At 42.6% G+C, this 15,732-nt stretch overlaps 1 protein-coding gene across 2 annotated transcripts in view; it reads left to right on the top strand.

The window, feature by feature from the left end:
- htr2aa (5-hydroxytryptamine (serotonin) receptor 2A, genome duplicate a) overlaps positions 1-15,732 on the top strand; it is a 68,620-nt gene that overhangs the window by 36,004 nt on the left and 16,884 nt on the right. For both annotated transcript variants that reach the window (XM_048193586.1, XM_048193587.1), the window contains exon 2: positions 2,059-2,978. In XM_048193586.1, coding sequence (XP_048049543.1) covers positions 2,510-2,978 — 469 coding nt within the window. In that variant the 5' untranslated portion in view covers positions 2,059-2,509. The remainder of the gene's footprint in view (positions 1-2,058; positions 2,979-15,732) is intronic.

Here is a 15,732-nt window from a genome sequence, read left to right as displayed (position 1 = left end):
ATTATTATTCACAAATATTCCCATTATTTAAAAGTTAAAGTACAGGACTGAACCTGTAATGAGTCATCATGGATGACCACGATAGAGCCTTATGAGTGCTTTAGAGCAATATATTTCAACAAAGCTAGTTAAATATTAGTCATTTTCTTCCTCTAATCTAATTAATCTAAATGTCTGTTTGATTGATTTATTTATTTATTTATTTTTGCATGAATGCATTGTGTAACATCCTTCTTCTGTATAGAGAATACTGTAATTCAAAGGTCATTTCAATGTTCCTTTCATTTGCTAAAGTACCATCTTGCATGTGTGTGTGACTTCTGTAAAGATTTAATGTACAAATCTACGAGTAGTGCTCATTAGAAGGTGAGATCAAATTGGCAGTGAAGTATTGATAGTCAACATCTAACAGGTTAATTTATTATCATAGTCTCTTAGCTATGGTCAACACTTTTCATTTCACACCACGTGCCACACTCACACATTCACATGTAAACATTTATTCCACAAGACATGACTGCCAGGTTAGATGTACTACAAAACGGAAGATAAGCGGTACAGTGCTGGGGGTAACGAGACAGTTCAAATGTAAATGGAAGTGTGAGAGGAGAAAGAGAGAGAGAAAGAATGAGAGAAAGCTTGAAATATATAGCACAATGGATGCGTGTTTGTGTGAGAGAAGATGGATGGATAAATGGATGGATGGATAAATGAATAGGGATAGATAGATAGATAGATAGATAGATAGATAGATAGATAGATAGATAGATAGATAGATAGATAGATAGATAGATCAACTCTGCTTGGAGTACATATAGTCCCTCTCTAAATAGTGTTAAAGCAACACTGAAGCAGAGTTAAAGTTAATGAGCTAATTAAGCGATTAATTAAGTGATGAATAAGCATTAGTGATGATCACCTGCTGTTAACAAGCAGAATCGCTGAAGAAAAGATAGTCCTCCTCTACTGAGATCTTGAGAGATATATCTTTTATCTTCAGTTGAATTAATCTAAGACTGTGGCTAAAATCAGTTGTAGTTCTTGTGTTTCTCTTTTCTTCAGTGATTCTGCTTGTTAACAGCAGGTGTTCATCACTAACGCTCAATCATCACTTAATTATCTCATTAACTTTAACTCTGGTTAAGTGTTATGCTGCGTTTACGTCACCTCGTATTTACCGGAATCTTGAGATGACAACACGTGACGTTATATTCGGAGCTGTTCACGTCCTTTTGGTCCTTGGACTGGGAATTATGCGTTTCCATGACACCACTATCAACACCTAAATGAATCTACAGCGGTCAGGTGGTACAGCGGCCACGTGGTACATGTGGGAGCTCTCAGAAAACTCCCAGCTTACAAGCTGTAATTACGAGCTCTACGAGGACGTGAACGCTTTTTACAAGCTAGAATCTCGTAACTACAGGAATTACAAGGCCGCGTGAACGCACCTTTACTTTAACACTATTAAGAGAGGGACCACATGTACTCCAAGCAGAGTTGATTTAACTCTGGTGATTTTGCTGTGTAGTGATAGATATACATTTAGATGGATGGACGGATGTACATATAGAGGGATAGATTGAGAAGATATTTGTATGGATAGATAGGTGGATAGATGGACAGTTAGACATTTAGATATATGGATGGATGGATGGATAGACATTTTGACGGATGAATGAATAGATGGACAGACATTTAGATAGATATACAGACAGATTGATGGACAGACATGATATTTTATTTCAGCAGTCATGATATTTTAACAGTTCAGTCTGAAGCATTTTTGTCTTCTCGAGGTAAGTTTGTGTGTTTATATCTTTGTCTGAATGTTTTCCTAATCTTGCCTATTTCCATCAATCACATTTTCTTTGGGCCTCAAGAAAGTGGAGTGTGTATTTGTGTCGCCTGTCATGTTAAATAAGCTCCCTGATTCATCTTGGTAGTTGCAGACGCAGGTGCAGAAGAAAGAGGGAACACCTGAGAAACTTTCACTAAACCCCTGACTCACACTTCTCTCTCTTTCTCTCTCTCTCTCTCCCTCTCCCCCTCTCACAGCACAGCTGGATTGAACAGAATGATCACTGACTTGAGGAGGACCAGACTCTCCTAGCTCACACACACAGCCAGAGAGAGCAGAGAGAGGGAGCGAGAGAGAGCGTGTGCTCAACTAGCAGGTCATCCAGCTCATAAAATCTGTTGTGTTCTGACAACGAGAACAGAGAGCAGCAAGAAGATTTCATTTAACAGGCACAACACACTGCGCGTTCTGAAATGCACGGATTATGGAAACCACATTTTATCAATACACCGTACATTTCCAGTGTTCAGGCTTTTTGGTGACAGTAAAAGAGTAGCAAGAAGACTTCAGGAGTGTTTTCAAAAAGGGAAAGAATGAAGCAAACCTCTGGACTCGTGGCTGTATGAAAGATGCCATGAAGAAAAGAAGGATACATCACCTCTAACTGAACTTGTTTTTGACAATCTATAATTGTTAATAAGGGACAATATGAACTTGCATGCCAACATTTCAAAACTTGTATCTAAAAGCATCTTCACCTCTTCGAACCTGATGCCCTTTGACCCTGACACCTGGACACCAAGCCCGGACATCATGCTGGGTAATGTGGTCCGTAACAGTTCGTTTGGCTGTAACAGAAGTTGGGCTGATATAGAAGCATCTCTCTTCCCCAATCTATCCATCAGCGGCACTTCCAGTGAAAGAAAAGAACAACTGTCATGGCAAAGGTGCAACGGCGAGATGAGTAAAGAGGAGTTAGTTCGGAAAAACTGGGTTGCGCTGCTGATTTTGATTGCGGTCATTGTTACGGTTACCGGGAACATTTTAGTAATCATGGCTGTCAATCTGGAACGAAAACTGCAAAATGCCACCAATTACTTTCTCATGTCACTGGCAGTGGCAGATATGCTTCTGGGACTTCTGGTCATGCCTGTCTCCATGGTGACCATTGTGTATGGTGAGTCTGCTTCAATTTTGACAGTGGCAAATGGCAATAGGTGTGTATTGTAGTGATGTAAGCTTTCATTTACACAATGTTGAATTTTCTTGTGCGATTCTGTGTAACAGTAATGCGTGGTATGCTAGTAATGTCAAACGCCATGGTGTGTATATCTATCAGGTTTTAGTAGTTTTCAGCTAATGATTTGAAACCATATAAAGAGTTATTGCCATATGAGTTTCCACTGGAAAAGATGGAAGTGCAATTGCAGCTGATTTTATTAGGGGGCAGAACATTTTCCCACCACATACTTTGGGATTTTCCCACCTCCTACTTGAAAATAATGACTGGAACGGTGCTCAAAGTCGGACATGGATTAGATTGATCAACCATGACCTCAGGGAGAAGCGTCATTTAATGTGTCAAAGATGGCGGCGACTGTCGAGCGTGTCGCGCCGTTATGTTTGTAATGTTGTATATAAAGATTTTTCTCTCTTTGCTATTTTTAAAGTGTACGCAACGAGCATTTCGTGTTCATGACTTGTTTTTGCCAAAATTGGTATAAAAACACAATGTTCTCGTTGAGTTGTGGCACCATCTTGTGGTGTATTTGGGTGTTCCCCTTCCAGCTTCCAACAAAAACATGATTGGAGCGGTGAAGGTGTGATTTCTAGGGATGTGCAAGACTAGTCAACTAAATGGTATGACATTGGAAATACTAGTCGATTATATTTAAAACATTTTTTTTTTTTTTTACATTTCTATATTTTTACAAAGGCTACGTTCAAATTATGTTAATGACATATTAATGCTATGTTTTTAAAATAATACATTATTTTGAAAATTGGATGTCTGGTGTGGAAAACAATGTAATTTAATTTCAATTCAATCCTTGTATGCGTTTTCATTGACAGCGGCCTCAGAGAAATATTCACTCGAAAAATGAGGTGTGGGAGTATTTTGGTTAGAAAAAAACAAAATATTGTGGTGGCTAATGTTAATGAAGTGAATGCTTATGTTTTTTTACGACAGTGATCATAATGCAAGGCAAGCACATTTCATATATGTTTTTCAGCACCATTCAGTATAGGATTTGACTTCATATTGGGATCACATATACACACTTTTTTTTTTTTTTTTTTTTTTTTTGTCTTCCGAGGGTTTGTTTACTTTTAGACTAGTCAACTAGTTGGTTACATAATTTCTGTATAAAACGTCAGTGAAATTAGTATTAGCACGTGACAAATCTAAATCAATCACATCCCCTATTTTAAACTTGTGATTGAATGTTTGTGTAAAGTAAGGTATATGGTGTAATAGCACACAGTTTGAAATGACTTTGAACAGGACTGCAACATATAGTATTTGTGGCATTTAATAGTAATTTTCTAATCTAGTACTACTATTCTGACTCCAAGTTTAAGGTATTTTAAATAACAGAAGGGTTTTGATTGACTGGTTGCTTTCATTGCTGATATTTCATTAATTTTTAAAAAATATATTTAATATGTTTACGTATCATTTCCACATTGTGTTGTTAATTTCGATTCATTATCTGTCGTGTTTTATGAGGGAAATGTTCATTTCTGTGTAATTTGTTATTTGTCTACTTAAAGTGGATGTGTTAATTGATCATTAGTGGCCTTGTGTGCACTGACGAGGGTATTTTCATGCAAAGGGATTGCTGGATGACATTGTAGATTATTTTAATTGCTTCTGTATTTTATAATGAGTCCAATCACATGAAAAATGCATGGTTAGCGCACAAGCTTTTATATTCCGTTATGATGGAGTTTACTATTCGAGTGGGAAAAAGAAATCTGTTTTTATAATGGAGCTTGACAGTGAAATGTCATTGTCATGCTGCATTTCAGGCTGTTATCAGTGTGCCGAGGCAGCGGCTTTGAAGAACTCTGGGACAGAACGGTTCAAATCGCGTAAGAGTGTGCATGCCACCCTCTTCACCGTTGCCATGTTGCTCTGTCTCTTCTGCTCATCTGTCCCCTCTGTATATGCTGTGGGAAGTATTAGTGCTATTAGTCAGACTGTGGATGTGAATAAATGTCATGTCATGGTTTTAGGACAGAGTCACATGTTACAGCCCAAACCTTGTTAACATTTCAAGGGGTGTGTGTGTGCTGCTTAGTAAATGTGTCTGTTAAACGGTCAAACAAAAGAACCCATTAAAGGTGATGATGTGGAGGGAGAATTTTTAGAGAAAGTCTAATTATTTTCTGGACTGATGCTATTCAAATCCACTGGATGCTTGAGAGATTCAGGACTTCACCTGTACTTTTATGAAGCAATTTGTCTTTGTCTTCTGGCTGGCTGTCTGTTTTGTTTTTTTGTTCAGGAAAAAATGACAATATTGTTGGCCAAACATTTTTAATTCACCTTTATTTTTCCTGTTAATTGGCTTGATTAAACTCTTTGTCCTTGTGTTTGACGGTTGAGTCACGTTCTGTCTGTTCCATTCTCTTTTTGTTTCTTTTTTTTTTTTGTCTCGCAGTCTCACATGAATGCATGTTCATACACAAACACAGATTTTCCAGAGAATGTTTCTGTATGAATTATAGCTTCTATCTTTTTTTTTTCCAAAGCAGAACATTTGGACTGTGAGTCTGTGGGATTACTTTTAATAACTTAGGCAAAATATTTAATGAATATTGTATTTAGAGAAATAATCATGTTTTAAGTACTAAGCATGTAACTCACCACAGTAGGGATGCACCGATATTACAATTCTACCAATAAATGATAATTATGTTCATATTAATATTATTATAATATATTTTCATATTTATATTATTTAAATTTAAATTCAATTGTAATATTTTCAGATTAAAATTCTATACTGTTTTGTCTAAAATTAAAAATCCTGTAAGTGAATTTAGTTTTCACATACAATATGAAACATATTCATTTGGTGATTTGCTAAAGATTACATTGTTATTAAATTATTAGTGTTTTTAAAGATTAACTTTAAGTGTTAGATCACAACCAAGTTAATCTAAATGTAAAAGTAAGGGAAATGAGCTGTACAAATAAATATCCAATATTGATTGATACAATAAATTCAGAAATCTAATATAAGTTTGTCTAACTGACATGGTACTGTTATATTGTGCATCACTATATAACAGTGTTATTGTAGTACTATTTATACACTATTATAATATACACTGCTCGGCCAAAAAAAAAAAATGTTGCCTTAAATAGGCAAATACTTAAGAGTCAATGATCAGATCATTATTGCAGTGATTATTATGTTTCTAGGATGTTATATGTTTGGCATCAGTTCTTCTAACCCTAACTGATGGAGTGTGTAGCTTTTCATTTTTTAAACAACCCTGTAGGAAGACACATCATGGCCATATTCCATGATGACAATGTCAAGATTCATCAGGCTCAAATTGTGAAAGAATGGTTGAGAGGGAGCATGAAGAATAATTTCACACATGAATTGGCACCTCTGCGTCCAGACATTAAATTCATTATAAGTCTTTGGGATGTGTTGGAGTAGACTTTACAGAGTGCTTGACTCTTGCATTTGTCAATACAATTCTTGACCAAACATTGACAAACCTCTTCATGGAAATAAATGTTGTGATGTTATTTCCATAAAAGCAGTCACCTAGATTAGAACACTGCTTGGTAAAGCAGTGACAAGTTTTGCGCACCAAGTGTCAATTGCATTTTCTTCAGAAAATGCAAAAATTGCCTTGTTCAGAATAAGCTGTTTGATCAGATGATAATTAGTGTGTTTTTGAATTGATAATGGCTGGATTCAATAGGCAGCTGCTCTGTATTGTTTCAGCACAGGCCACATGCAGCCACAGAGGAAGAAAGCTAATCACTATAATACTGTGGGCTGCTCCCCCCACTTCAAGACTTCAGAGCAGTGTATTTTAACACTGAAATTCTGATAAAGAATATTGCATGTAAACAAACATTCAACAAAGTAACACACACATTGAGAGAGACTCGAATAAGGGTATTTCCTGATGGACAAATGTCTTTCATTAGAGAAGTGACCTGGTGGATAATGCTCATGCTCCTGCACGGTTGGAGGCAATGAGTTTGAATCTAGCTTGTGTCATTTTATATCTATTATCTATCCACCCTATTCAGATTCCTGGCAATTCTTTTTTATATGCAAAAAAGCCATTAAAAAAAATGAAAAAGGGGTTATAACAGTAAAGGGGGGGCAAATTGTGCCTCCTGATAGTGCCATTTATTTAAGCAAATATGCAAATCCATAACAGCATAAATGCCCCCACAAAATTAGTCCTGTGCACAATTTGCATACCATGTTTCTTCATCTTGAGGACTGTAAAGCATCTTTCCACCACTGCAAACCCACCACCTGAATTGGCTCTTTAAAATGCAGCCGGTCTGGATGTTTCTGCTCTGTCTTCATTATTTGATCATAATTTGTATACAAACATCTCTCTTAAATTAAACTACATTTATCGCCTGTTTTTCATACTACATTAATAGCGGCTGTTTGAAATTTGCTGATCGTAATGTCACATAATTGTTATGAGCCATAGTGTTCTCCACCTTCACATTATCATTTGAGGGAATGTCTTATTAGAACTAGTGATGAGGCTTAGTGTAACACCACTGAAACCTCCACCGAATCACTTGTAAACACTGACTGATTCCACTGGTCTTAGAGAAGAGCAGAGAGGCTGAAGTGCTTTCAGAAGAGAGATGACAGAGAGAGCGAGAAATTGACACAAAGGACAGAGATCTTTTAAAAAAAGTCCTCAAGAGAGGGATCACATCTGAAGCAGCAGGGGTGATAAAATCAGAGAGGAACTCCCATTGAGTCTCAGCAATGTGCTGACGTACTGGAGTCGTGACAAAGCATGCTCTGAGTAATCCAAAGGTAATCAGAGCTGTTTTATAAATAGCCCATTATTTGAACAGGTAAGAATAGCTATTTGTGTATGTGTGAATCAGGACCATTATTTCTAGGATGCAATGGAGCCAGTGCCTCCTCAAAAAAAGCAAAAAAAAAAAAGCTGTTGAATAATGGTCCTAAAAGAGGCTTGCTATTAATATCTAAAAATAGTAATAAAATAAACAAAATATGCTACCTATTATTGTAGTTTTTTAAGCAATTAAAAAAAGTTAACGCATAAACTTGATGTGTCTAATGAATGTTAATTAAGTGAATGAAGCAATTAGCTGTTACATTTCACGTGTTATAGCGAGAATACCATGGGTAATGAGAATTAAAGGATTAGTCCACTTTAGAATTAAAATTAAGGTTTTTGAGGAAAACATTCCAGGATTTTTCTCAATATAGTGGACTTCACTGGGTTTCAATGGGATGAAGGTCCAAATTGCAGTTTCAGTGCAGCTTCAAAGGGCTCTACATGATCCCAGCCGAGGAATAAGGGTCTTGTCTAGTGAAACAATTGGTCATTTTCTAAAAAAAAATAAAAATTATATACTTTTTAACCACAAATGCTCGTCTTGCACTGCTCTGCGATGCGCCACACATTACGTAATTGGAAAAGTCACACGTGACGTGGGTGGAAGTATGGATCCCATGTCTACAGAGCGAATGTGCAAAGATTAAATGGCCTTTACAAAAAATGTAAAACAGCTATGTCAGATGATTTTGAAGTTGGTGGAGAAAATGAGATGGAATTTTTCACCCTACCTTTCCAACGTGATTACGTAATGCGTGGTGCATCGCAGAGCGGTGCAAGACGAGCATTTGTGGTTAAAAAGTATACTTTTTTTTTTTTTTTTTCAGAAAATGACTGATCGTTTCACTATATAAGACCCTTATTCCTCGGCTGGGATCGTGTAGAGACCTTTGATGCTGCACTGAAACTGTCATTTTGACCTTCAACCCATTGAACCCCAGAGAAGTCCACTATATGGAGAAAAATCCTGGAATGTTTTCCACAAAAACCTCAATTTCTTTTCAAATGAAGAAAGAAAGACATAAACATCTTGGATGACATGGGGGTGAGTTAATTATCAGGAAATTTTAATTCTGAAGTAAGCTAATCCTTTAATCTGATAAAGACACGAGTGTCTTCATTGTTCCTGTTTATTTTTCCAAAGAGTGACAGTTAGGAAAGCCACAATAAATGGGATCAGAAAACACACAGACACTAATTTCCCAATGATTCTCTAAACCTCTAAATCTCCCAAACGGCTCCACATCAGAGCTCCAGCATTTTTTCCCCCCGCCGCGTCATGTCACCATGACGATAAGAGTGTTTCCAGAACAACACTCAAAGCTCAATAGCTGCCGTTAATGCAACATTGATGGTTCTCTGGCACAGGTGGTCTCTAGGTTGCCACGGCGCTCACGACTAAAAAGAGAGGAGTGACTTAATGAGCAGCATGAAGGGCTAATGACGAGCATCTGCGTAGACTGAAATATATTGTTCATTTCATTCTCATTAGGGCCTTGGCCACTTCAAGCATATGACACCTGTGCCACATCAGTAATGACTGCTTAACTATTCTCTATTAATCATACATCTGCATTGTACATCTAGGGTGGGTTGTAATATCTTTTTGGATGGTTATAGATAGCCGTCATCACTTTCCTAAATGTGAGCTGCGAAACTTTTGCATTTCCACTATTTCAATTCAAAACAAAAGCCTGTGTCTTATAACCACACACAGCTCTGTTAAATCAGGTGCTGACTGTGCTGGAATAGCACTGCACAGTGTGGATTCAAATATGGTCATTCTTTTCAGCACAAACACACCTCCGTTCTACATAAATTAGGACTATGAATTGCGCTTTATTAAAAATAACTCAGCACTGTTTGCCTGCTGCAATTATCCTTGCTAAAGAAAAAGAGATGTACGTTTTCTGTTTATCGTGAGAGCAGTTATTCATCAAATGATGGAGAACAGCATTATTACAAGGCATACTGTATATCCAGATGTGTGGTAGAGTCGAGCACAATTAAAGATGTTAAAGAAAAGTGAATAATAGTGGCACTAAACCAATGCAAACAGCATGTGCAAGTCATTCTTAATGTATTTATCCCTAAATGACTGTAGAGTTGAAAATCAACAAAGACATTTGCTTTCCTCTTCCTGTTACGTACAGAGACACGGAGACAGATGTAAAAGCAAACCAGGTGAGTTTATTGCACAATAAGCAGAGCACTGAGTGATAGTAAGCAGATGTGGTTCTTGAGAGATGAATGGAATGTAATACTGTCCTTTTCAAACTTGCAGAAGCTGAAGCAGAGATGCACTGGAGGGAGACGGTGGAGACACTCACACACACAGGCAGGTAGGCACACGAGGAGAACAGGAGACGAAGGAGATGAAGGGGATCGCTGGAGCAGGTAAGTATGTCGTTGGGAGTCCTTAAGGTAAGCATACATGTGCTGTAGTGCAAACGAGACCGGACAGTGAGTGTGTGTGAGTGTGGTGGCTTTATAGTGGTGGTGATAATGGTGCTGATGATCTTCAGGTGGCGGTGATTAGTATGCTGGTGATTGAGTGCGTGGGTAAGGAAGAGAGGTGGAACCTGACGTGTCTGTGACAGTACCCCCCCTCTCACGGCCCGCTCCTGAGGGCCGCGGACCCCGACGTCGTGGTGGTCTTCCTCTGGGGCGTGGAGCAGGTCTGTCTGGGTGGTTGGTGTGGAAGGTCTGTAACAGAATAGGATCAAGGATATCATTCTTGGGGACCCATGAGCGTTCCTCGGGGCCATAGCCTTCCCAGTCGACGAGATACTCGAGTCGACCACCACGGCACCGGGAGTCCAGGATCTCTCGAACCACGTAAGCTGTGCCGTCCTCCAGGATGAGTGGAAGGGGGGCTCGGCGGCTGTCACGTCAGGTTCTGTGGAGGGAACAACAGAAGGGTGGTGAGGTTTCAGCAGTGATACATGAAATGTGGGGTGAATCCTACTGTACTGTGGAGGGAGCTGGAGTCGGTAGGTGACGGGGTTGATCTGCCGAAGGATGGTGAACGGGCCAATGAAGCGGGGACTCAGCTTCTTGCAGGGCAGACGCATCCTGATGTCCCTGGTGGACAGCCAGACCTTCTGCCCCGGTTGGTATACTGGAGCGTCGGAGCGCCGAAGGTCGGCTGCCATCTTGCGTCTGCGCAGGGCTCTCTGCAGTTGGTGGTGAGCTGAGTCCCAAACCCTCTCGCTCTCCCGGAACCAGTAGTCGACTGCAGGGACGTTGGAGGGTTCCCCATCCCAGGGAAACAGTGGGGGTTGGTAGCCGAGTACGCACTGGAAGGGTGTTAGTCCAGTTGTGGCTTGGCGGAGGGAGTTCTGTGCGTACTCGGCCCAACCCAGGTACTGGTTCCAGGAGTTCTGGTGGCCGTGACAGAAGGTACGCAGGAAGCGGCCTATTTCCTGAATCTTCCGTTCCGTCTGCCCGTTCGACTGAGGGTGGTACCCAGATGACAGGCTGATGGTCACACCCAGGAGGGAGAAGAAGGCTTTCCAAACGTGAGAGATGAATTGGGGTCCTCTGTCGGAGAATTCCGTCAGGAATTCCGTAATAGCGAAACACATGGTTAAACATCAACTTAGCAGTGGCCATGGCGGTAGGTAGACCCTCCAGGGGTATCAGACGGCAGGACTTTGAGAAGCGGTCTACTACCACCAGGATGCATGTGTGACCGTCAGACTCAGGGAGGTCAGTGACGAAGTCCACTCCCAGGTGTGACCAGGGTCTCTCAGGAACGGGCAGAGGAAGAAGCTTGCCGGTGGGAAGATGGCGTGGGCTCTTTGAAATGGCACACTCCCTGCAGCCCTGCACGTACCTCCTGACATCGTTGGCCATGTTGGGCCACCAGAAGCGTTGTTTAAGCAACGAGAGGGTCTCATTGGCCCCCGGGTGGCCAGTGCCAAGTGAAGAGTGGGTATTGTGCAGGAGTGGAGTGCGACGTGCCCGTGTGACGTATTGCAAGCCTTGGGGGCAACCCGGCGGAGTGCGTGTGGAGGCATTGGAGGAGGGCATGGTTTCCTCGGAACACTGGATCGGGTTTACGAAGATGGACTCCGGTAGAATTGTTTCAGGAACTTCAGGCTTTTCTTCAGGGGAGTAGAGACGCGACAAGGCGTCAGCTTTGGTATTCTTAGAACCAGGGCGATAAGAGATTGAGAAGTTGAACCTTGAGAAGAACATGGCCCAGCGAGCTTGACGAGGGTTGAGCCTTTTGGCAGCTTTCAGATATTCTAGATTCTTATGATCAGTGAGAACTTGAAAGGGATGAGTAGCCCCCTCCAACCAATGCCTCCACTCCTCAAGGGCAAGTTTGACGGCCAGGAGTTCGCGGTCACCGATGTCATAGTTGACCTCCGCCGGGTTGAGCTTGCGGGAGAAGAAGGCGCATGGATGGAGTCTACTTGGTGTCCCCTGCTGCTGTGAAAGAACCGCTCCCACTCCGGTGGTGGAGGCGTCCACTTCCATGACGAATGGGAGATCTGGGTTAGGGTGGACGAGGAGGGGAGCGGTTGTGAAGGCTCTTTTAAGGGTCTCGAAGGCGTTGGTGGCTTGTGGGGACCAGGACACAGACCTGGGCTGATGACGGAGTAGGTTGGTGAGTGGACTGACGATGGTACTGTAGTTCTTGATAAATCGGCGGTAGAAGTTGGAGAAACCTAGGAAACGTTGGAGTTCTTTGATTGTTGATGGAATGGGCCAGGACTGGATAGCGGAGACCTTCCCCTCGTCCATCCGGATGCCACTGTGATCAATTATATACCCCAGGAAATGGACAGAGGGCTGGTGGAAGGAGCATTTTTCCGCTTTAAGGAAGAGATGAAATTGCCGTAAGCGTTGGAGGACCTCCGCAACGTGGTGGCGATGTTCGGCCAAGCTCCGGGAGTAGATGAGGATGTCATCAATATATACCAGTACGAACTTGTGGAGAAACTCCTGGAGCACCTCGTGTATGAAGTCCTGGAATACGGAGGGGGCGTTGACCAGGCCATACGGCATGACGAGATACTCGTAGTGTCCGGTGGGCGTGACAAAGGCGGTCTTCCACTCGTCCCCCTCACGTATCCGGACGAGGTTGTACGCACTGCGGAGGTCCAACTTAGTGAACACAGTGGCACCGCGGAGATGTTCCAGGGCCGCTGGGACGAGGGGAAGTGGGTAGCGGAATTTGACAGTGATCTTGTTGAGGGCACGGTAATCAATGCAGGGCCTCAAGCCTCCGTCCTTCTTAGCCACAAAAAAGAAGCTTGAAGCAGCAGGGGAAGTAGACGGGCGGATGTAACCTTGTTCGAGTGCCTCCTTGATGTATTCCTCCATGGCCTTCTCCTCCGGTAGTGATAGGGGGTAGATGCGTCCCCTGGGCACTGGCTCACCCGGTAGCAGATCGATGGCACAGTCCCATGGCCGGTGTGGAGGAAGCTTGGAGGCGCGTTGCGGGCAGAAGACGTCACTGAAGGGGGCGTAGTCCGGGGGAACATCCACAGAGCGCTTCTCTACAGGGCTTTCGATGGACGTGGCATTGATGGCGAGAGACTTGGAGCGTGGAGATTTCGGAACGGGAAGCGCTGGGAAACAGTCTGGGAAGCAGTGGTCGCCCCACTTCAGGACTTCGCCCGTGCGCCAAGAGATGGTGGGGTTGTGTTGTTCCAGCCACGGGCGCCCTAGAACCACGTCAGCGGTGGATTCCTCCAGAACCAGCAGATGTATATTCTCCGTATGCAGAATGCCGACACAGAGTTGAAGAGGTCCCACACAATGACGGATGTTCTTACGGCTCAGGGGTTTGCCCGTGATGGAGTGGATTTGATAGCTAGTCGGAGACGGGGAGATCTTGAGCTTGAGTTGACGACAGAGGGTTCCTGAGATGAAATTTCCTGCTGACCCTGAGTCGAGGAGCGCCACCACTGGAATAGAGGCATTTGCAGCAGTAAGAATTACAATAGTAGTGAGTGGTTTCATTTTCTGAATGGAGGGAAAAAAAAAAAAAAAAAAAAAAAAAAAAAAAAAAAAAAAAAAAAAAAAAAAAAAAAAATCGCACTCACCACGGGCCGAGGAGGACGAGATGGGCATGTAGAGATAGCATGCCCTAGAGATCCACAATATAAACATAGGTTCAGGGTCAGCCTTCTTTGTCTTTCCTTAGGTGTGAGACGTGAATGATCTATTTGCATGGGTTCGGTGGCTGGTTCTGGAGGGCTGACGGGCTCGGACCGACGGAGGAGGTTGGTGGTGGATGACTGGCCCTGGTGCTCTAAGAGACACGACTGCATACGAGAACCCACGCGGATGGCGAGTTGGATGAAGCGTTCTAGTCCCATCGAGTCCTCGTATGCAGCGAGATGCAGCCGCACGTTGGGTTCCAACCCCTGACGGAAAGTAGTGATGAGGGCTTGTTCATTCCATCCGCTGGTGGCAGCAAGCGTTCGGAACTGCAAGGCATAATCGTTAACAGATAGATTTCTTTGCTTCAGATTATAGAGTTTCTCACCAGTCGAAGAGTCCGCCAGAGGTTTCCCGAAGACCTCACGGAAGTGAGAGACGAACGCCGTGTAAGACTTGACAACAGGGCCCTTCTGTGTCCACAGGGAGTCTGCCCATTGCAGGGCCTTACCTTGCAGTTGCGAAATGATAAATGCTATTTTTGCTGTGTCGGTAGTGTAGAGGTGCGGCTGCATCTCCAGGACCAGTTCGCATTGGAGAAGGAATCCACTGCATTCCTCCGCCGATCCACTGTAGGGCGCCGGTTTGGCCATGGGACTGGCAGTGAATGCTGGGGAAGAAGCGGTGATGGTGGGTGCGGAAGCAGCCGCGTTGATGGATGACGATGATGATGGCTGTGGTGTGAGTGCTCGGCGCAGCGCGTCCACGAGCTCTTGAAATGGATCGTTGGTGCTCATGCTGTGAAGTTGTTATGGTCCGGTCTTCTGTTACGTACAGAGACACGGAGACAGATGTAAAAGCAAACCAGGTGAGTTTATTGCACAATAAGCAGAGCACTGAGTGATAGTAAGCAGATATGTGGTTCTTGAGAGATGAATGGAATGTAATACTGTCCTTTTCAAACTTGCAGAAGCTGAAGCAGAGATGCACTGGAGGGAGACGGTGGAGACACTCACACACACAGGCAGGTAGGCACACGAGGAGAACAGGAGACGAAGGAGATGAAGGGGATCGCTGGAGCAGGTAAGTATGTCGTTGGGAGTCCTTAAGGTAAGCATACATGTGCTGTAGTGCAAACAAGACCGGACAGTGAGTGTGTGTGAGTGTGGTGGCTTTATAGTGGTGGTGATAATGGTGCTGATGATCTTCAGGTGGCGGTGATTAGTATGCTGGTGATTGAGTGCGTGGGTAAGGAAGAGAGGTGGAACCTGACGTGTCTGTGACACTTCCAACCCTCTCTTCCTTAAAGTGATAGTTCACTCAAAAATGAAAATTCTGACATCATTTACTCACCTCCAAACCTGTATGAATTTCTTTCTTCTGCTGAACACCAAAGAAGATATTTGGAAAAAAGACCACCACATGCCCCCCCGCGAGATCTGTTTGGTTATTGACATTCTTCCAGATATCTTCCTTTGTGTTCAGCAGAACAAAGAAATTCATACAGGTTTTGGAACTGAGTAAATGATGAGAGAATATTCATTTTTAGGTGAACTATCCCTTTAACAAAAGAGCCATTTGTGATTCTCAAAGGCACAGTGGTGTTGATAATGATCAAGGCCTAAAAGCCAAGATGAGTACAGGGGCTCTGCTAATTGTCAAATCTTTTGTACTGTGCTGTAACCTTAAGATATAATCTGATGGTT

Source organism: Megalobrama amblycephala, linkage group LG6, assembly GCF_018812025.1.
Source record: "Megalobrama amblycephala isolate DHTTF-2021 linkage group LG6, ASM1881202v1, whole genome shotgun sequence".
Classification (NCBI taxonomy): Eukaryota; Metazoa; Chordata; class Actinopteri; order Cypriniformes; family Xenocyprididae; genus Megalobrama; species Megalobrama amblycephala.
Note: the sequence above shows the minus strand (reverse complement) of the source record. Positions and strands in the feature narration are given on the sequence as shown.